The 15,451-nt window shown below is 40.1% G+C and overlaps 1 protein-coding gene across 1 annotated transcript in view; it reads left to right on the top strand.

Annotated features, from left to right (window-relative positions):
* Positions 1 to 15,451, top strand: part of ARMC9 (armadillo repeat containing 9) — a 60,185-nt gene that overhangs the window by 13,275 nt on the left and 31,459 nt on the right. The window contains exons 9-11 of the mRNA XM_010083721.1: positions 6,477 to 6,512; positions 13,710 to 13,744; positions 14,847 to 14,958. Of these exons, the coding sequence (XP_010082023.1) occupies positions 6,477 to 6,512; positions 13,710 to 13,744; positions 14,847 to 14,958 (183 nt within the window). The remainder of the gene's footprint in view (positions 1 to 6,476; positions 6,513 to 13,709; positions 13,745 to 14,846; positions 14,959 to 15,451) is intronic.

A 15,451-nucleotide genomic window follows, 5' to 3' on the forward strand; every position in this document is an offset into this window, starting at 1 on the left:
ATTCTTACTCCTTATTCTAGCCAAAGTTTTTAATAACAATGACGCTAGGGGTATGTTTTGTTCTTCTTGAAAATCTGTTACAGAAAGATGAGGAGATAATAAAAATGTTCCCTTTTCGTGTGCTAATGTTTTCAGAGATAAATATCATTCCTTGTTGCTCTTCCAACTGTTTTAAATGTCCTCACTTCCCTGTTAATGGTCAGAACTTTCTCTGACTTGTCATGTATTTAGGAGGTACACTCTTAGCAGCTTTTCTGGGCTGCATATCCCAGGGTTTCAGGAAGGAACCAGGATCTCTGGTTGTCTGCTAGCTCAACATGAGGGGCTGTCAGTAACTCCTCTTTCTTCAAATTTACATCATGTCCGTGCTGCATGGTTATGCCATCTCCCACCTCATAATGTAACCCCCCCATCTTTTTTCTAACCAGCAATTTTCAGGGGTCTTCCCTATTTCCCTGCCATGGCTTTCCAAGACAATGCTTTGTGTACCCCAGTAGTCTTCTGCATTTTTGCCATCTGACGTTGGGGTTGTGTGTGTCTCCCCGCTTGCCTTCCCTGTACGGAGATCATCCCTTCTGTACAGCCACATGTTCTGTTCTCTGCTTGCACCAAGGCTTCTCCTTTTTCTCCTGTGCTTTCAAGGTGTTCCATTTGCCTAGTGTTTCACTCTTATTTCTTTTCTTTCTATCATAAGTTGATCCTCCTGATCTCTTGAACCCGTTTGGGAAGGAGGCAGAGGGAAGAGTGTCATCCTTATGCAAGGTGCTGATTTGTTCCTTTATCCTCTTTGCAGAGAGTGCAGAAGTGGCTGAAGCTGTGTCTTCACTGCTCAAAGCTGGGTGGATTACTGCTAGACTGCATTTGTCTTTCTGTATCCCTATCACACATGCTGTTTTAGCGTAAACATCTGTCCTTGTATGGTTTAGCCTTTAGGTATAAGCATCTGTTTCCTTCTCTATGAAAAAAAGACTTTTAAGAGTTTTAAGAACAATAAGTTACCATTGCAGAAGTGGGTAAGCAGTGGTATATAAACACAGTGCTTCAGCCAGAATCTCGTGTCACTGGAGGTTGTGAAGAACAAGGTAGGCAGTTACCATTTACACGGAATGGCTGATACTTGGCTGCTTCTCCAGGACAGGTTAGGTGGCTGCTCAACATCTCTTACGACCATACTTTCTCTGTTTCCTTCTACTAAAAGATGCTCAACTGTGAAATGATTGTTGATCATGTGCATCATGTTTGTTTACTCCTGCTTCTCTAAAAGTGTCTCTGAAAGTATTTCTGCTCCGGAAGCACCTTTGCCACTATGCTTAAGCAAGCGTGGCCACTTCAGTGCAGTCTCCAGCTATGTAGATAGGTGAGAGAAAGAAGACGGGGGGGGAGGCGGTGTGTGTCTCTCCTAGAAGTAAATTTTTGTCTTGCTACTGTCCCAAATTAGCCAGGTTAAGCTGAGTAAAGCTGTGTTGTTCTGACACAGTTGGATCTATTTTTATACTAGGCTTTACTAGCATAACTCTTTCTGCGTGGCTGTACGACTCCTTTACCCACACTACTTGGGGTAGGTGCTGTGCCAGCAAAGCTCGGTAGTGAGGGACCAGGACAACTATAGCAATGACTCTGTTTAGATCAAGGGTTTCTCGGCTGGTTGAGGTCACTCCTTGACAGTGAGGTTATAGTAACTACTGTGGTTGAAATCTAATTTTGTTCCTATAAGCAGACCCAGAGACTCAGGCTGTCTGAGGCATTAGCCAAGTTTTGGAGGGCTAGTCACAGTCTACTCGTAGTCCTTCACTACATCATAACCAGGTTTCCTCATCTTTTCCTTTTGTTCCCACTTGATTGATTGTATTTTCTTCTATATTTCCCATGTAGAGACTTCTGGTTTTATTACAGAAACAACAAACATGGAGAAACACAAATAAGCATAAGAAGAAAAAAATATAGCCATCTTCTGAGAAGAAAATGAGACTCCTTCCTCATCATCCTAAAATACTTCTAACCACTCCCTGACTCTGTTGACCCAGGAAGCCAGATGAGATGGACTAAAAACCAAATTCTGACTGTTTACCACTAGGCCACTAAGGCATCCCATTACTTTTTCTTCAAGGATTCCAAACACCTCATTGTTATACACTTAGATGTTATTGTTCTGTCCTTAAGTGGTTTCAGGTTTTCACATAAGTTTTGGAATAAAGCTGGAGGCATCGTGACCCAGACTTAAGTAGTAGCATGATTCTGAAGCATCTATGCTGGATTTGTGTTGGAAGCTCCCCTCACTTTTTGTTCATGACTAATTAGAGAGTGTGGTCTTCCCAGCTACTCCATTTCACAAAACTCCTGCTATAAGGGGCAGTCGCCTGTGTAATTGCAGAGGGCAGAGACTAGGAGAGGGGCAGCTCCTTTGCTCATCCCTAACATTAGGTCACTGTGTAGGCAAAATAAGTGAGAAGTTTAAAAAAAAAAAAAAAGTCAATGTCTAGAGAGTTTTGGCAGGCATTAAATGTTGTGGCTTGGGTTTTTTTCCCCAAAAACTTGCCTTGAGTATTCAGGATTTGACCCTATACTACTGATATCACCAATGTCAGGACCAGACCCTTAAGTATATTTGTTTTGGCGGATCAGTATCTCTAAATAGACAAGCAGTAAAGAAAATCATTAGCAAGGGGAAATTACTTCTTTGTTGTACTGCCGTGCAGTCTTAAATTTCTACCACTTTTACTTAGATGAGTGGGTGTGCGTTACGTAGTTTGGAAAGAGGAGGTGCTTGAGCTCAGAGTCACCTATGCTGGCATAACTCAGGGGACAATCCACGCTTGGGAGCAGGTTCTGAGAGCAGAAAATGCTGAAGCTGCATCATTCTCTGAGATGTGTATTGGAGCTCTACAGTATATTTTGTTAAATCAGCTACACTACACTGGTAGTTTTAAGTTATCCTGGGAAGGAGGATATATATACTATACCAGTGCTGTAACCAAAATGAAGTATTACCCAAGGAAATGAAAGAGTATGCCTTGGATTATATCCTTGGTAGCAATATTTGTCTGCAAACTTGATTTTGTTCCCAGCGTATTGTACTGTGTGCTCAATTTTTAATGTCAGGAAGGTGGTATTGTGTAATACAGAGCCTTGAGGTCTCAGGCTTTGAAATTACAATACAGGTAGCATGTACTACTTGCTAATGTGTGCTGTTATTTTACAAACATCAGCTTCCTGGTTTGCCCCCCCCCCTGCCCCGGGGCTGAAGGCCTATCCTTTCATCCTGGAAGACATTTGTATCAGGAGGACAAATCCCAGAACGAGTTTTTCTCACCGGACTGGCTTTAAGACCTGAGGCAATGACATCTCTTCACCAAAAGATTTTCCCGGTGTAATTGGACTCACTAAATCTTGCTTAGCAAGGGCTTCTGGTGTTGGCTGTTGCTCTCTGGTAAGCTGGCTTGGACCTCATTCTTTCACAGAGCAACTTCATGCCTCTTGCCAGCTCAGTGACCTGCTGGGTCAGCTTGTGAGCCTGATCTCCAACCCATGAACAGGATGCATCTGCTGCATGGAGTGGCAGGGAGGCCGCACTGCTGTGTTACAGCTGGGAGATGTTTCCAGGGCTTCTCTAAAGCCCTGTTTTACCGTAAGGCTTTATTCCTAGCTGCAGTCGAATGTTATCGCCATCTTCCATCATGTCATTTGACATGTGTGGTCCTGAATTGGGAGATAAACCCGAGAGAGCTGTCAAAGCAAAAGGTCTGGATCTAAGAATAGGAGGTCAGAGCACCGGGTCTGACAAGTTGAGGAAACATTCATTTGAAGATTTAATCAGATTCCTGACTTTCTAATGATTGTTTGGACAGGTAACTGATGCAGGTGATAGTGGGTAAATTCAAAAATAATAGTTTTAAATACAGTGATCTATTATAGTCCCCTATATCTTTAATACTCTTCAGGCAACTTGAGTTTAACTTTTTTTTTCTTTTCTTTTTTTTTTTCTTTCTAGTAGTGATTGTCTGGTGGGTAAGAAGCATGGCTTGTAGTTTTTTGATGCCTGCAGTTTTCTGTTTAATACACATCATGAAGCTGAGAGGATTCTGGATCTTTATCACTGAAGTGATGTACATTAATTCCCCATTGAGCACAGGCTCAAGTCTTAAACCCATGAATACATTTTCTGATTCAAGTAAGATGTACACCTTCCTGGAATTTCTTGGGTTAGGGATAATGAAATACGATTCTCTAAATTTTGGATTAAAGGGAAAACAGGCTCTTGAGGTTGAGATACACAGCCTCTGTCAATAGTCAAGATGTGTGTTAACCTTTCTGTGACTAGAAATCTGCATAGTTGTTTGTATATATTGCTCCTGTGTTATGGAATAGAATAAATGCCCATTATGTTTTTACTGTGATTCAATCTGGTTATATTTACCTGTAGCTACAATTAGTTGAGTTAATGTCCCTTGCAAGTTTTAGGTCTCTTGGCACAACTCTTGGAGCTGTGGAAAAACTATTTTTTTAGTTCTGTCACTGGACAAAAGCACCAGTTCTTCTGAAAAGTTAAGCTGTCATTTACAAACTGTAAACAAGGAGGACTTTTTTTAATTTGCTGGTCTGTGCTTTTTTCCTCAAACACGCTTTTTACAACAATCATGAACATTGCGTCAAATTCTTAATAGCTGGTGTCAGGTTTTCTGTTTCTTTACCTGTGAGTTTTCTGCACTAGGAGACTGCATGAAACCTAGGAGACAGGGTAACAGAAGTTGGTTTTGTTTGTTTTTATTACTCTGAACCATTTAGAGTGGGTTCACCAAGCATTACATGGATGTACACTCTAAAAAAAACAGTGTGCACATTACAGCAAACAGCATCTACCCTAAGCAAGCTTTTGTTAGGATGAAATATATCAGTCCTCTCCATCCCTGTCCATGGGATGATGCTTATATGTTACCACTAAGAAATAAGCCTACCTCTTTAAGTAAGCACAGAGTTCTTTTTTTCTGCTGATATAGTACCTGGTGCCTTTTTCACAAGTTGCTGGAGGTGATACAACTACCTGCAGCAACGTAGATGGGTTTTTTTTTTTTGCATAAATTCCTCTTCCCTAAAGGTAAGGTGTTGCCATCAGTAGGGGTTTCCACAAACTTTTCCTCTTATTGTCCTCAAATCACAGAATAGCCCAGGTTGGAAAGGACCTTGAAAGGTCATCTGGTCCAACCTTTTGTGGTTTCCTTTGATGTTAAAACTGTCCTTTAATGTCATCTTTGTCTTGATGCCCACGTACATGTTTCACTGGCTCAGCTCATGTGTGTGTTGAAATGTCCTCTCATGATACAGGTCATCTCCAGGTTTCTTTTGCTCACTTATTGGTCTCTATGTTGTCCTTTGTCTTAAATTTAATATGAAAATGTCTTTGCCAGGAACTGTCTGTGTATAGCACTGTGAAAGTTAAAATACTCATTCACATCAGGGAATTCTGAGTGTGATGATAATAATAAACAGAATAATGTCAGATTTTTAAAAATTGTTAAATAATAGAAAGAACTTTATTTTCTGTTCACAGTGAAGAGAGGGAAGTTTCTTATATCTTTTGTATAAGGCTGTGTGTGTCTGTCTGTTAAAGAGGAGCCTGCTAAATACAGTGTTTATGTGCTTGTTCATCTGCACAAATATGTCCTCTAAACTAATTATTGGCAGGTTTGCACAAAAAGACTAGAAGCAGAATAATTACTGTAGGTCTTACTTCACTATGTACTTTTACTTTGAATTAAGACTGTTCTTTTTTTGGTACAAAGCTGTTCTAAGTTAAATATTTTAGTCTAATTAAAGAGAATATGGCATATTTTCTACTGAGCTACTCAAACCATGAATTATCACCACTTTTTATTTTAGTAACTAGATCTTAGGTTTCCTTCCAGAGATTTTTTTTCTTAATTTATCCTTGGAGCCTTCTGGGATGAGGAATTAAAAACGTTGCTGAAACACCTTCAGTTGGCTCTCCCAGCTTTCATGACGTGCTGGTGAGAAACTCCAGCCAAAGCAAGTATGGAGAACACTTGGAGCTGCTCTCTCAGCAGCTGAGGTCTCCTGGTCCATATCACGTTCATTGGTATCTCTCTCGGCTGCTTCAGTGTAGTGAACAATAGAAGTCATATATTTACATAAATGTGTCAGTGCTTGGTACGTGACTATTTTAACTGACAATTATAATGGAATAATGTGCAGACTAGGTGTGTTTGCCAGGTGTTGAAAGGAGAAATCTTAATGTAAATATATCACAAGAGAGACACGCCAATTTCAGTCCTAAAACATAGAAGTACATGCTTTGGGAGAAGGTGCTTATACTCTTCTTTTCAAAGCTAATAGTCTGTTAATTTTTAGCTAATTTTGATTTGTTGTTTTTGTAGAACTGTGCATTTCTCTGTAATCTATTTCTGTTAACATGTTTTTTTTTAATCTTCTTTATTTTAATGTGTGCCTGTTTGCCCATAAAGGGATATTACTCTATGAGCCCTTGTGATGACGGATATGTAAGTGTCTATATCTTTATATCCTTTCACATTGCCTGCTGCAGTCTGTCAGAGTCTGTATTTCTCTTCATTTCACAATATGTAACCATCTTCTGTGCATTTTAACTTGTCATGACATTAACTATATGGTTTATAAAGAGACAAAAATGTGCAAGGCTTGGGATTTCTGCATGGAGAACAGAAGTTCTAAGTAACCTTATGGCTTCATAATACACGTAACACAGCATGCCAACAAAAGAGCAGCTTTGTCCACAACTTTTATGTGAGCCACAGCTCTTTATAATGTGCAGAAGGCAATTATTTCTTCCACATGAACACCCATGTATATAGCATACAATATCTCTGAAGTGTGCCAACACCAGCTGATCCCACAGCACCTTAGAGTAACCAGATAAATGTTATTGCTTAAGATAATACAGCAAATTGACTTGTGCCCTTTAGAGTCTTATTTTATGTATTTTAATATTTAATTTGTAAAGCGAAACTTTCTCTCTGTAGTAAAGATTATCAAATTGTTTCATACAGTTAAAATGGATCCTCTTTCACTGAAAACGGGAAAAGCAAAACAGTATTCTGTGTACTGCCTGGGACTTCTGTAGCCCAGATGGAAGTTTGTACTCTGGCAATATTACAAGTACACCATAAGTATCTAATTTTGCCCGTAGTCAGTGCATTCTTTGCAAAGAGAGGAAATGAGTTGCTTCTAAGTAACTCAGTGTGTAATCAATTCATAAAAGTGATTGACACCAATTCTGAAAAATGTCAGTCATTATACTGCTTTGAAATAATCCATATTTATATTTTTCTGCTTTCTTTTGGGTAAAAGAAGATTTCACCTTTCAATGAAAACTGTACTTTTTTTTCAAACATATTCCTCACCTGGAATTTCAGTAACCCCTGTGGGCACTCAACTTCCTGCTTAAAACAACATTTTGTTTTCAGAAATAGCCATAGAATTATTGAATGCAATGGGTGATTGCTTACGTGCTGCTTTTTATCTTGATGTAGAGAACACTATCCACACTCACCTGTGTTAAATGAGCACCTGTATCAATTAGCCTGTTCCTGTTGATGATGTGAATGGTCATAACAGACACCTTTTGCTTGACGTTTAGCATTTTTTTCCCTCTCATAATGGTCTGTTTTGAGATTGAGAAATTATGAATTACGTGATCTTTGATAAAGAGAAGTTTTGCTTTTTTATAGGTAGCCTTAGTTAAATGGAACTTTATACAATGCAGAAAGTAATAATTTCCAATGCGGAGTTGTTTATAAAATGTTTGTAAAGCTATCTGATTCAAATTATGAGTTATTTCTTGAATACATAGAAAGCTTTCAGCCTCCCCTCACTGTTATATATAGTATTTTATATTTTTTCTGACATTTTGTCTTGTCATTATCACATAGTATTACACAAAGTGTGACTTTTTTATGTATACTTTAGATGTGTTAAAGAACCTGTTTCATAAGCCAAGTGGGAAGTTTTCATAACAGCATATCTCTAGTAAAAGTAAAGAAAAAAAATCAGTTAAAAACATTTGCAGGTCTTCTTATGAAATAAATTTGCATAGCCCTGGTAGACCTGCCAGGTCACACAAGCTCGGAGTCTAAGCCATCAAAGGCTGCATGTAGCGGTCTTGTTGTCGTTAGCATATAACAGATGAGCTCAACATAAATTAGTGAGTTCTAATGATATGTACAAATTTGCTCAAACTTTGGTTTTACTCTTCACGTATTCATCACATAACTTTGATTATTAATTCTGAATCTGCATTGAATTTACACTGAATACGTTTTCGGAGTGGTAACTGAGGCCAGAATCTGGCAAAGCTTTAGCCTTCAGCATATTATGAATATATACATCAAATAGCAAAGTGGAGTTGGTTTGAACACAGGGCTACAGTATTTGATAAAATCAATTGTGGTTTTGGCTTGCAGATGAAATGCATCTGTTTTCTTTTATAAATATTGATTTATGGTTTTTTTTCCCCCTTTGAACTTTTTTTTGTGCCAATGCTGTTCATATTCATTCCTCGCTTTCTTCAAACATTAAGGGCTACCATCTGTGGCTAATCTGCAGCATGACAGAATTATTTGACTTAACGTGGTACCTGGTTTGGCTTTGGCGAGAACCAACACAAACATCAGTCGTTCTCGTGATCCTACCAGAACGAACTGTGCTTGGGCTGTTGTTTTCTTGTGCTTGTTTCCTTTCCTTTTCCTTAAGACACCCAGTTTCTGCATGTGTTTCAGTTATGACAAATGAGTCTGTCTCAGGATAGGTTTTGCATGAAAAGTATTTTATTCAAGATTAAATCTGTGAATGTTGGGAGTCGTGTATTGTAGATGATTCATGTATGCCTCGTGTTCTTCACACTCTTTTCACGGAGTGGCAATTTAAGGAATACTTGTTACTCAAAAGCTTGAATTAATATTTAAACCTGTTCCAGGAAAGGTAAGACTGGGGAAAGGGCTTGGAAGGAGATGCTGAGGACATAAATGCTTTTTAATCTGAGATAACTGGAATTAAAGAGGAGCTATGTAAGCTTGGCTGATGGAGGCATCATCTGGTGGTTGACATGATGGATGTGTGAGGAGGAAGTCACCTGTCAGTGGTGCCTTTGACTCTGCCTTTCAGTCTGTGGCCTTGGACTCATCACCTGGAGATGAAGATCGTAATGTTTCTACTAACCTTATATGAATACTGAGAATTTACTTTCTACAGAGTGCTTTGAGGGCTATGAATGCACGGTGATGATGGTTTTACTTTCTCTTGTCCAGTTATTTAAAAGCAGCTGTTATATAAATAAGTCCCAGCTTTCCAGCATCTGAATACTCTCTCTCTCAAAAACACAGTACGGTTGGAGTTCTTGCACTATTGCCACAGAAATGACAAGATACCAGAGTTCAGTATTTAGATTTGAGAATGAAGATGGGGAAAGAGAAGAATGGATCTGTGAGGATCAAAAAAACCAAAGGCCAAAGTGGGCTTTGTTCTGCCCACTTCTAGACTTGAGTATCAACCTTTTCCTCAGTTAAATGTACCTCGTCGTTCCTCAAAATAATTTTAAAAGGCTTCATGTTTTTCCAGGTATCTGCAACATAGAAGTACATTTTTTTAAAGCATATGGCTAAAGTTTGGCAAAGACCTTAGAAAGAGTTTTGTTATAGATTTTGTGGTAGGGCAAGATTTTGCTCCCAAGAATCTCTTGCTTTTGCTTTTTGTGGTAGCAATGTTATTGCGAGGGGTGAAGGCTGGTTAGCTGGCAGCTCCACCAGAAGTACTGCATGTGGAACCTTGGCCTTGGATCTGCTGTGGACAAAGATAACGATGATGACCTTTTTCCCCTGGCTAGGTTATATATCTTAAACGAAGTAAGCGTGCTGATACAAGTAAGCCCAGGACCCAGCTGTATTTGAGGTGTGGTTCTCCTTTTGTTAAAACTAATGCACAAGTCAAGCACTAGAGCTCAACACCGCTTTTTGGGGTTGGGTTATGTAAAGATATTTAACTTGGTAAATATCCTGACATTGGGACATCTCAGATCCGCACCAGCAGGAGAAACGGAAATAAACAGATACTACCTAGTGAAATGGGAAAGGAGGTGGTGAGAACAAAGTGCATTTCCTTTGGTGGGCTGCCTGCTAGGGAATTGGTAATGCGCATTCATCCATCCCTGCCTGTGTGGGGCAAAGCACTTTGTGAGGTGGAGAAGAGCACTCTGCTTAAGGAATAAGAATATTAAACCAAGTTAAAATGAAATGTTAGGATGGGTCTGTATTTCACTCTTTTAATTAGAAATGTTTATGTGAAGGAAGCCATGAAATTTTCAGCAGAGTATGGGGCGTATTCCCCAGGCTTAATTTGCAGCCAAGTCCATAACCCAGTGCTTCCTATTGCTGAGACTGCTGCTTCCAGCTGCTCAGCTCTGTTGGCATTAAAAATTAGGTGTGGGGTTTTGTACACACTGTTCTGGCCTGTCGGGGGTGTCAGCTGCTGGGACAGGCACCCCTTGATGCTGGTGCTGCTGCAGGAGGTGGTAAAAGCAGCCGAAGAAGGGGTGCAGAGGTGGTGCCGGCCAGAGCTGAAGGGGCCAGGGTACGAGAAGGAGAGGCTGGCAGGGTGGCGGGGCTCTGGGGGACCGCATGTCTTTCCTCTTTAAAAGTGAGGGTAAAAAGATAAAAATGTGAGAGTCTATGGTAAGAGGTAGCCTGGATGTTAAATTGAATGCTCAGCGCTTGGTGGTACTGTATTTGTATCACTTGTTTGAAAATTAAACTGACTGCAGGTCTCTTCAGCCCCACTGAGCAATGGGTGGGGAGCGTGCGGCGCTGTCCCCCGCGTGCCGTGTGGCCGTGTGCTTCACGGGGTGCCTCAGCTCCCGGCCCCAGCTAGTGCAGACCCTGAAACCCAGCCCTGCAAGCCACAGGAGAGCTGCTGGATTGCATAACTGCCAAAAAGTGCCCAGAAATAGCATTCTCTAGCAATACTTTACAGCAATTCTTGTTCTCCTAAAATTAAACTACAGGCCTAAATATTCCAAAACAGGAAAATACTTGTACCAGAGTTGTTACTATACTGTGTCAGCTGTTGTTAACGTGTTTTGCAGAATTGTTCTGTCATAATGAAATGCTAAGTTTTCTGTTTATGGTGATTGTGCCATGGGCATTCGATTGTTTAATTGCAAAATAATAATTTTTAGCTCTTGCACACTACTGTTCATTGGTAAATCTCAAAATTCAAGAGATCGGTGCCTGTATCTGCTTTCAAGGGCCAGAGATGTGGAATTATGTGTAAGTTCTGTCTGCAGTTGGGAGCTGGATCAGGACTAGACCCGTGTCTCCTGAGACCCAAGCCGATGCCTTACTCAGGATGCCATACTGGACAGATACAGATTAGCTTACTTAAGACTAATTGCAATCACGTAGATGAAGATGAGGAAAGTAACATGGTTGCATTCATTCTGCTTGGCTGCCCCTAGTGAGTCAGCTTCAGAAATGAGGGTGCAGTGCAGAACAAACTAGCCCTGAAAAACTTTTCCCGGTTCTGTTTTACCTCCTTGAAGCTGATGTAATATGAACTGTATCCTTATGGCTTTCCCAGAAGCACCACAAGCCTGAGAGGGCTTCCTTCCTCCTGGGCAGGTTCTAACGGATAAACTTGTGTCTGATGGGAAAAGCGAGCGCTGGACAAGAAGCTCTCCATCTCGGTGGTCCTGCCCTCAGAGCTCCAGTGCAGGGTCTGCCTCACTCTCTGGTGCCTGTTTGGTGTAGGTAGACTGCAGAGCCAAACCGTCTGCCAGCCCAAAAGTAATGTGGGAGTTAATAGGACTTTGTCCTGCTTGATCTGATTATTTTTTTAAAAATCTGAATGTTTTTCTAATTGAAGTTTCTGTAGTTTTAAATTTATAAAAGCTTGCAAAATCTTACACTTGCCAAAAAGTTTTATTTGTGTGGAAGGGTGATGCGTGTATCTCTGCTGACTGTGTCCTTTAGTTAGATGTTGTTTTGAGCACATTTTTCTTTCTAAGGCAGCAGAGAAGTGGTGGGTAAAAAGGACTTTGCTGAGAAGCAGAGAGCTGTTACGTGCATCTCTCTACTCTTAGTGACCTGCTGTATTTCTTTTCTCACTGCTGTTCCTTGTCTCACCTTTTCATCTTCAAGGGCTCTGTCGTTTCTTTTGCTCTAACATACTACAGTCCCTTTCTTCCCTGTTTCCTTTAATGGAGGAGGGTGCTGAGGAAGTCAAGACAAACGATTTGTGATTTCATTGCACTCTCAGGTGCAAGATGATAGGTTTTGACTGGGAAAGCAGTTTTGTTTAAAAAAAAGTTAACTTTTTGCCTAGCACTTTTGAGAAATATAAAATGAATACAGATAAATGAGGGGAAAACAGTTCAGGCAGATATGATACTTTGAAAGACTTTTGTGTAAAATAAACTGATTAGAGAACTGCTGTCAAGACAGGTTAATTTTGAAGTGTGTGACCTGTTAATTGTCTATTGTGTACAAGTCATTCATTCACTTAAACATAGTATAAAATGCTTTCCAGTGTACATATAAGCTTATTTCACATCTGAGAGAGCAGTTCCTTGTATTACAGACGATACCCATAAGCTAGTGTTCAAGAATATGTCAGCTGGTGTAATTCAGTATTCTCTCTGGTATTTCATCCTTTTTGTCTCCTAAATCCCTCAGTTTTATTGCTGACAATAGACATCGATTATATAGCTCCCACTGAAAGAGGCTATGTTAGAAGAGAAGAACGGTTTTAAAGACATAAATGGTAATGAGAGATTGTAGAAGGTGACTGGGGAGATCAACACAAAGAGGCGACACCGAATATTCTGCGAATATGGCATGTAGTTGACATCAGAATGCAGGATATGAAGCACCCTGATGCCAGAATTGCTGCTTCTTGGCTCACCTACAATTCACTCTAGCGAAAAATATTTACTGAAGCAGACAAGGTTTATGTGATGTTGATATTTTTAAGTTTCAACTTGTGCAGCAGCGGTGGCTGCGTATGCTCTGTGTCACCCTGGCCAGAGAGGAAATATCCAGGCTTAAACTGAACTTATCCTAGGCAAGAACCACTGAGAATGGCATGCTGTTCCGTGCCAGTTTTATCCGTACTAGAATAAATAGTCTTTTCTTTACGTATTAATAGTTACATATAGGGATATATATTAATGGCAACAGGCACTCTGATAACGTTCATGTCAAAACAGAGAATTAGAGCAGATTTGGGTGCTGTAATGCATGGTAGGTCTCCAGTGGAATATTATTGCAGCTTGAAGGTATTAAAATTTTTAAAGTCAATAAATGTGGTTAACAAAGCCTTCATCTTCCTCAGTGGGTTTTGGATGGTAGTTTCTACTCCCGTTTTTGCCTTTTATTTATTTTTTAAAATTCTTCAAGTATAGGTGATTTTTGGAGTGTGACAGTGTGGATAACATAGCCAAATCGTAACAAAAGAGGTTTATACATGTGAAACACTTTAAGGGAAAAGAAAGATAAACATTGAAATCCTCTCTTTCTTTAGATGTGTTTCAAATTCACAACATAGGTTTTGTAGGAAAAGAACTGCAGAACCTCAGTGAAAGATTTCACTGTGGAACTCATTGGTAACACTGTTGGTGTGAAAGCTGGACTAATCTGCTGTGACTTCTTTTTTTCTTTCTTTTTCTGATCTAGGCTTCCACAATGTTAAGAGCATCTTTAGCCCCTGTGTAAGTATTTATTGCTGAGCTTCATTTATATCTGTAGAGAAGAGGAGGAGGGGTTTGTAAACTGAAGTGCGCTGCCGGTTGTCTGCCAGTGGGGATCAGTGCTCTGTGTGCTTCCTCTGACCTCGGTGAACATTGTTGGTAATGTGGATTTTTGGGTGCTTCGAGTTTAATTATTTTGTAACTGACTTAATCAATTTTGGCTTATAAATCCAACTAGAGATGCTATGTCTGAGGTGAAGGTTTTATTAAATTTTTGACGTGGATTTTTGGGTGCTTTGAGTTTAATTTTTTTGTAACTGACTTAATTTTAGCTTATAAATCCAAATAGAGATGCTATATCTGAGGTGAAGGTTTTATTAAATTTTTGAGACACTGTTTTGATCCTTCTGGTTTTTACAAGATACTTAAAGGGACAATTACATATGTAACATAAAATTTGTTTTGAAAAGTTGTAGGATATGAAGATAGGAGGGAAAATTGTTTAGTGGAATTTATTTAAATATTAAAGCGTTGTCTGGAAGCAGTTTTGTTAAGTGAGACTTCTGTTGCAGTGTTAACACTCAAAATAGCCAGATAGTCCTGGTGCATGGAAAGTGGTCCTGTATCAAGTCTTATGTTAAGCCAACAGAGTCCAGCCTGTAAAATCCATTCAGCCCACCACCTTAGCCTTGGAGAAGACATTTCTGTGTACATGAGGGCTTAGAGGTGAAGTTGGAGCTGCAGGTTGTTACTGTGTCTGTTTATAACCCCGTGCTAAGAGCCACAAGCTGCTGCCCTCCTGCCCACGTGGTCCACACGGGGCAAAAAAAGGATGTTAGTGTGCTGGTGTGTGCCACAAAGAAGCTCAGATCATCAGCTGGCTTGTTGTCAGAGTTTAGTGTCTGCAAGTTATGATGGTAAATGGGCTGCATGCATGGTGAAAAACCAAGTTTAAAAACTCTGTTGTTCTAACATGGTAATAAAAGTAACAAAGGTGTAAAAATGTGGAAGCTCTTTTCCTGAAGCAGACTTCCTCTTTTAGCTCTTCTCACCTCAGTAACATCAGCTGCACTGAGTAAGGAGAGAGAGTTTTGATTCATGTCTTTTCCTGTTTGCATTGTAGGAAGACGCAGGATGTGCCATTGTTGCCCTCTTTGGATTATGAGAAGCTGAAGAAAGATTTGATGACAGGGAATGATCGTCTCAAGGCCTTCCTCCTGCAGGCTCTGCGCTGGGTAAGGGCGGGAACCTCTGAAGAAATAAAGAAATAGGTCCCTTCTGGAGGGATCCAGAGCTAAAATCCATGTTGTGAGCAAGGTGGTTGTTCTGGTGATCAGTTCAGCGTTACAGGCAACTTCTCTCTTTGTCGGTGAAGCTTGCTGAGGCTCTTGAGACGAGGAAGAAAGGCCAGGCAGCAGGTATCTGTTTGTAGTGGGGTCTTCCTCGTCTGAGGAAAGTCAGATAGGAATTCCTGGGATCTTCAGTGGAAGCGATTTCTGACGTGTTTTTGAATGAATTGATGTTGTTGTTTTAGGCAGTTCCCCTTTCCATGTATTGCCGTGTTTTAGATGTATGTAGGTATTGCTGTATCTCAGCAATACCTGACTCTAATCAGCAGTTTTCCCTTACAACCAAAGCATTCTGCAGGAGCCTGCCCTTTGGCTGACTTGGATCATGTAATGATATTTCCAATAAATTAAAGGTGACAACAGGAAGTTACATTTTCCT

Source organism: Pterocles gutturalis, unplaced genomic scaffold (assembly GCF_000699245.1).
Source record: "Pterocles gutturalis isolate BGI_N339 unplaced genomic scaffold, ASM69924v1 scaffold6340, whole genome shotgun sequence".
Taxonomy (NCBI): Eukaryota; Metazoa; Chordata; class Aves; order Pterocliformes; family Pteroclidae; genus Pterocles; species Pterocles gutturalis.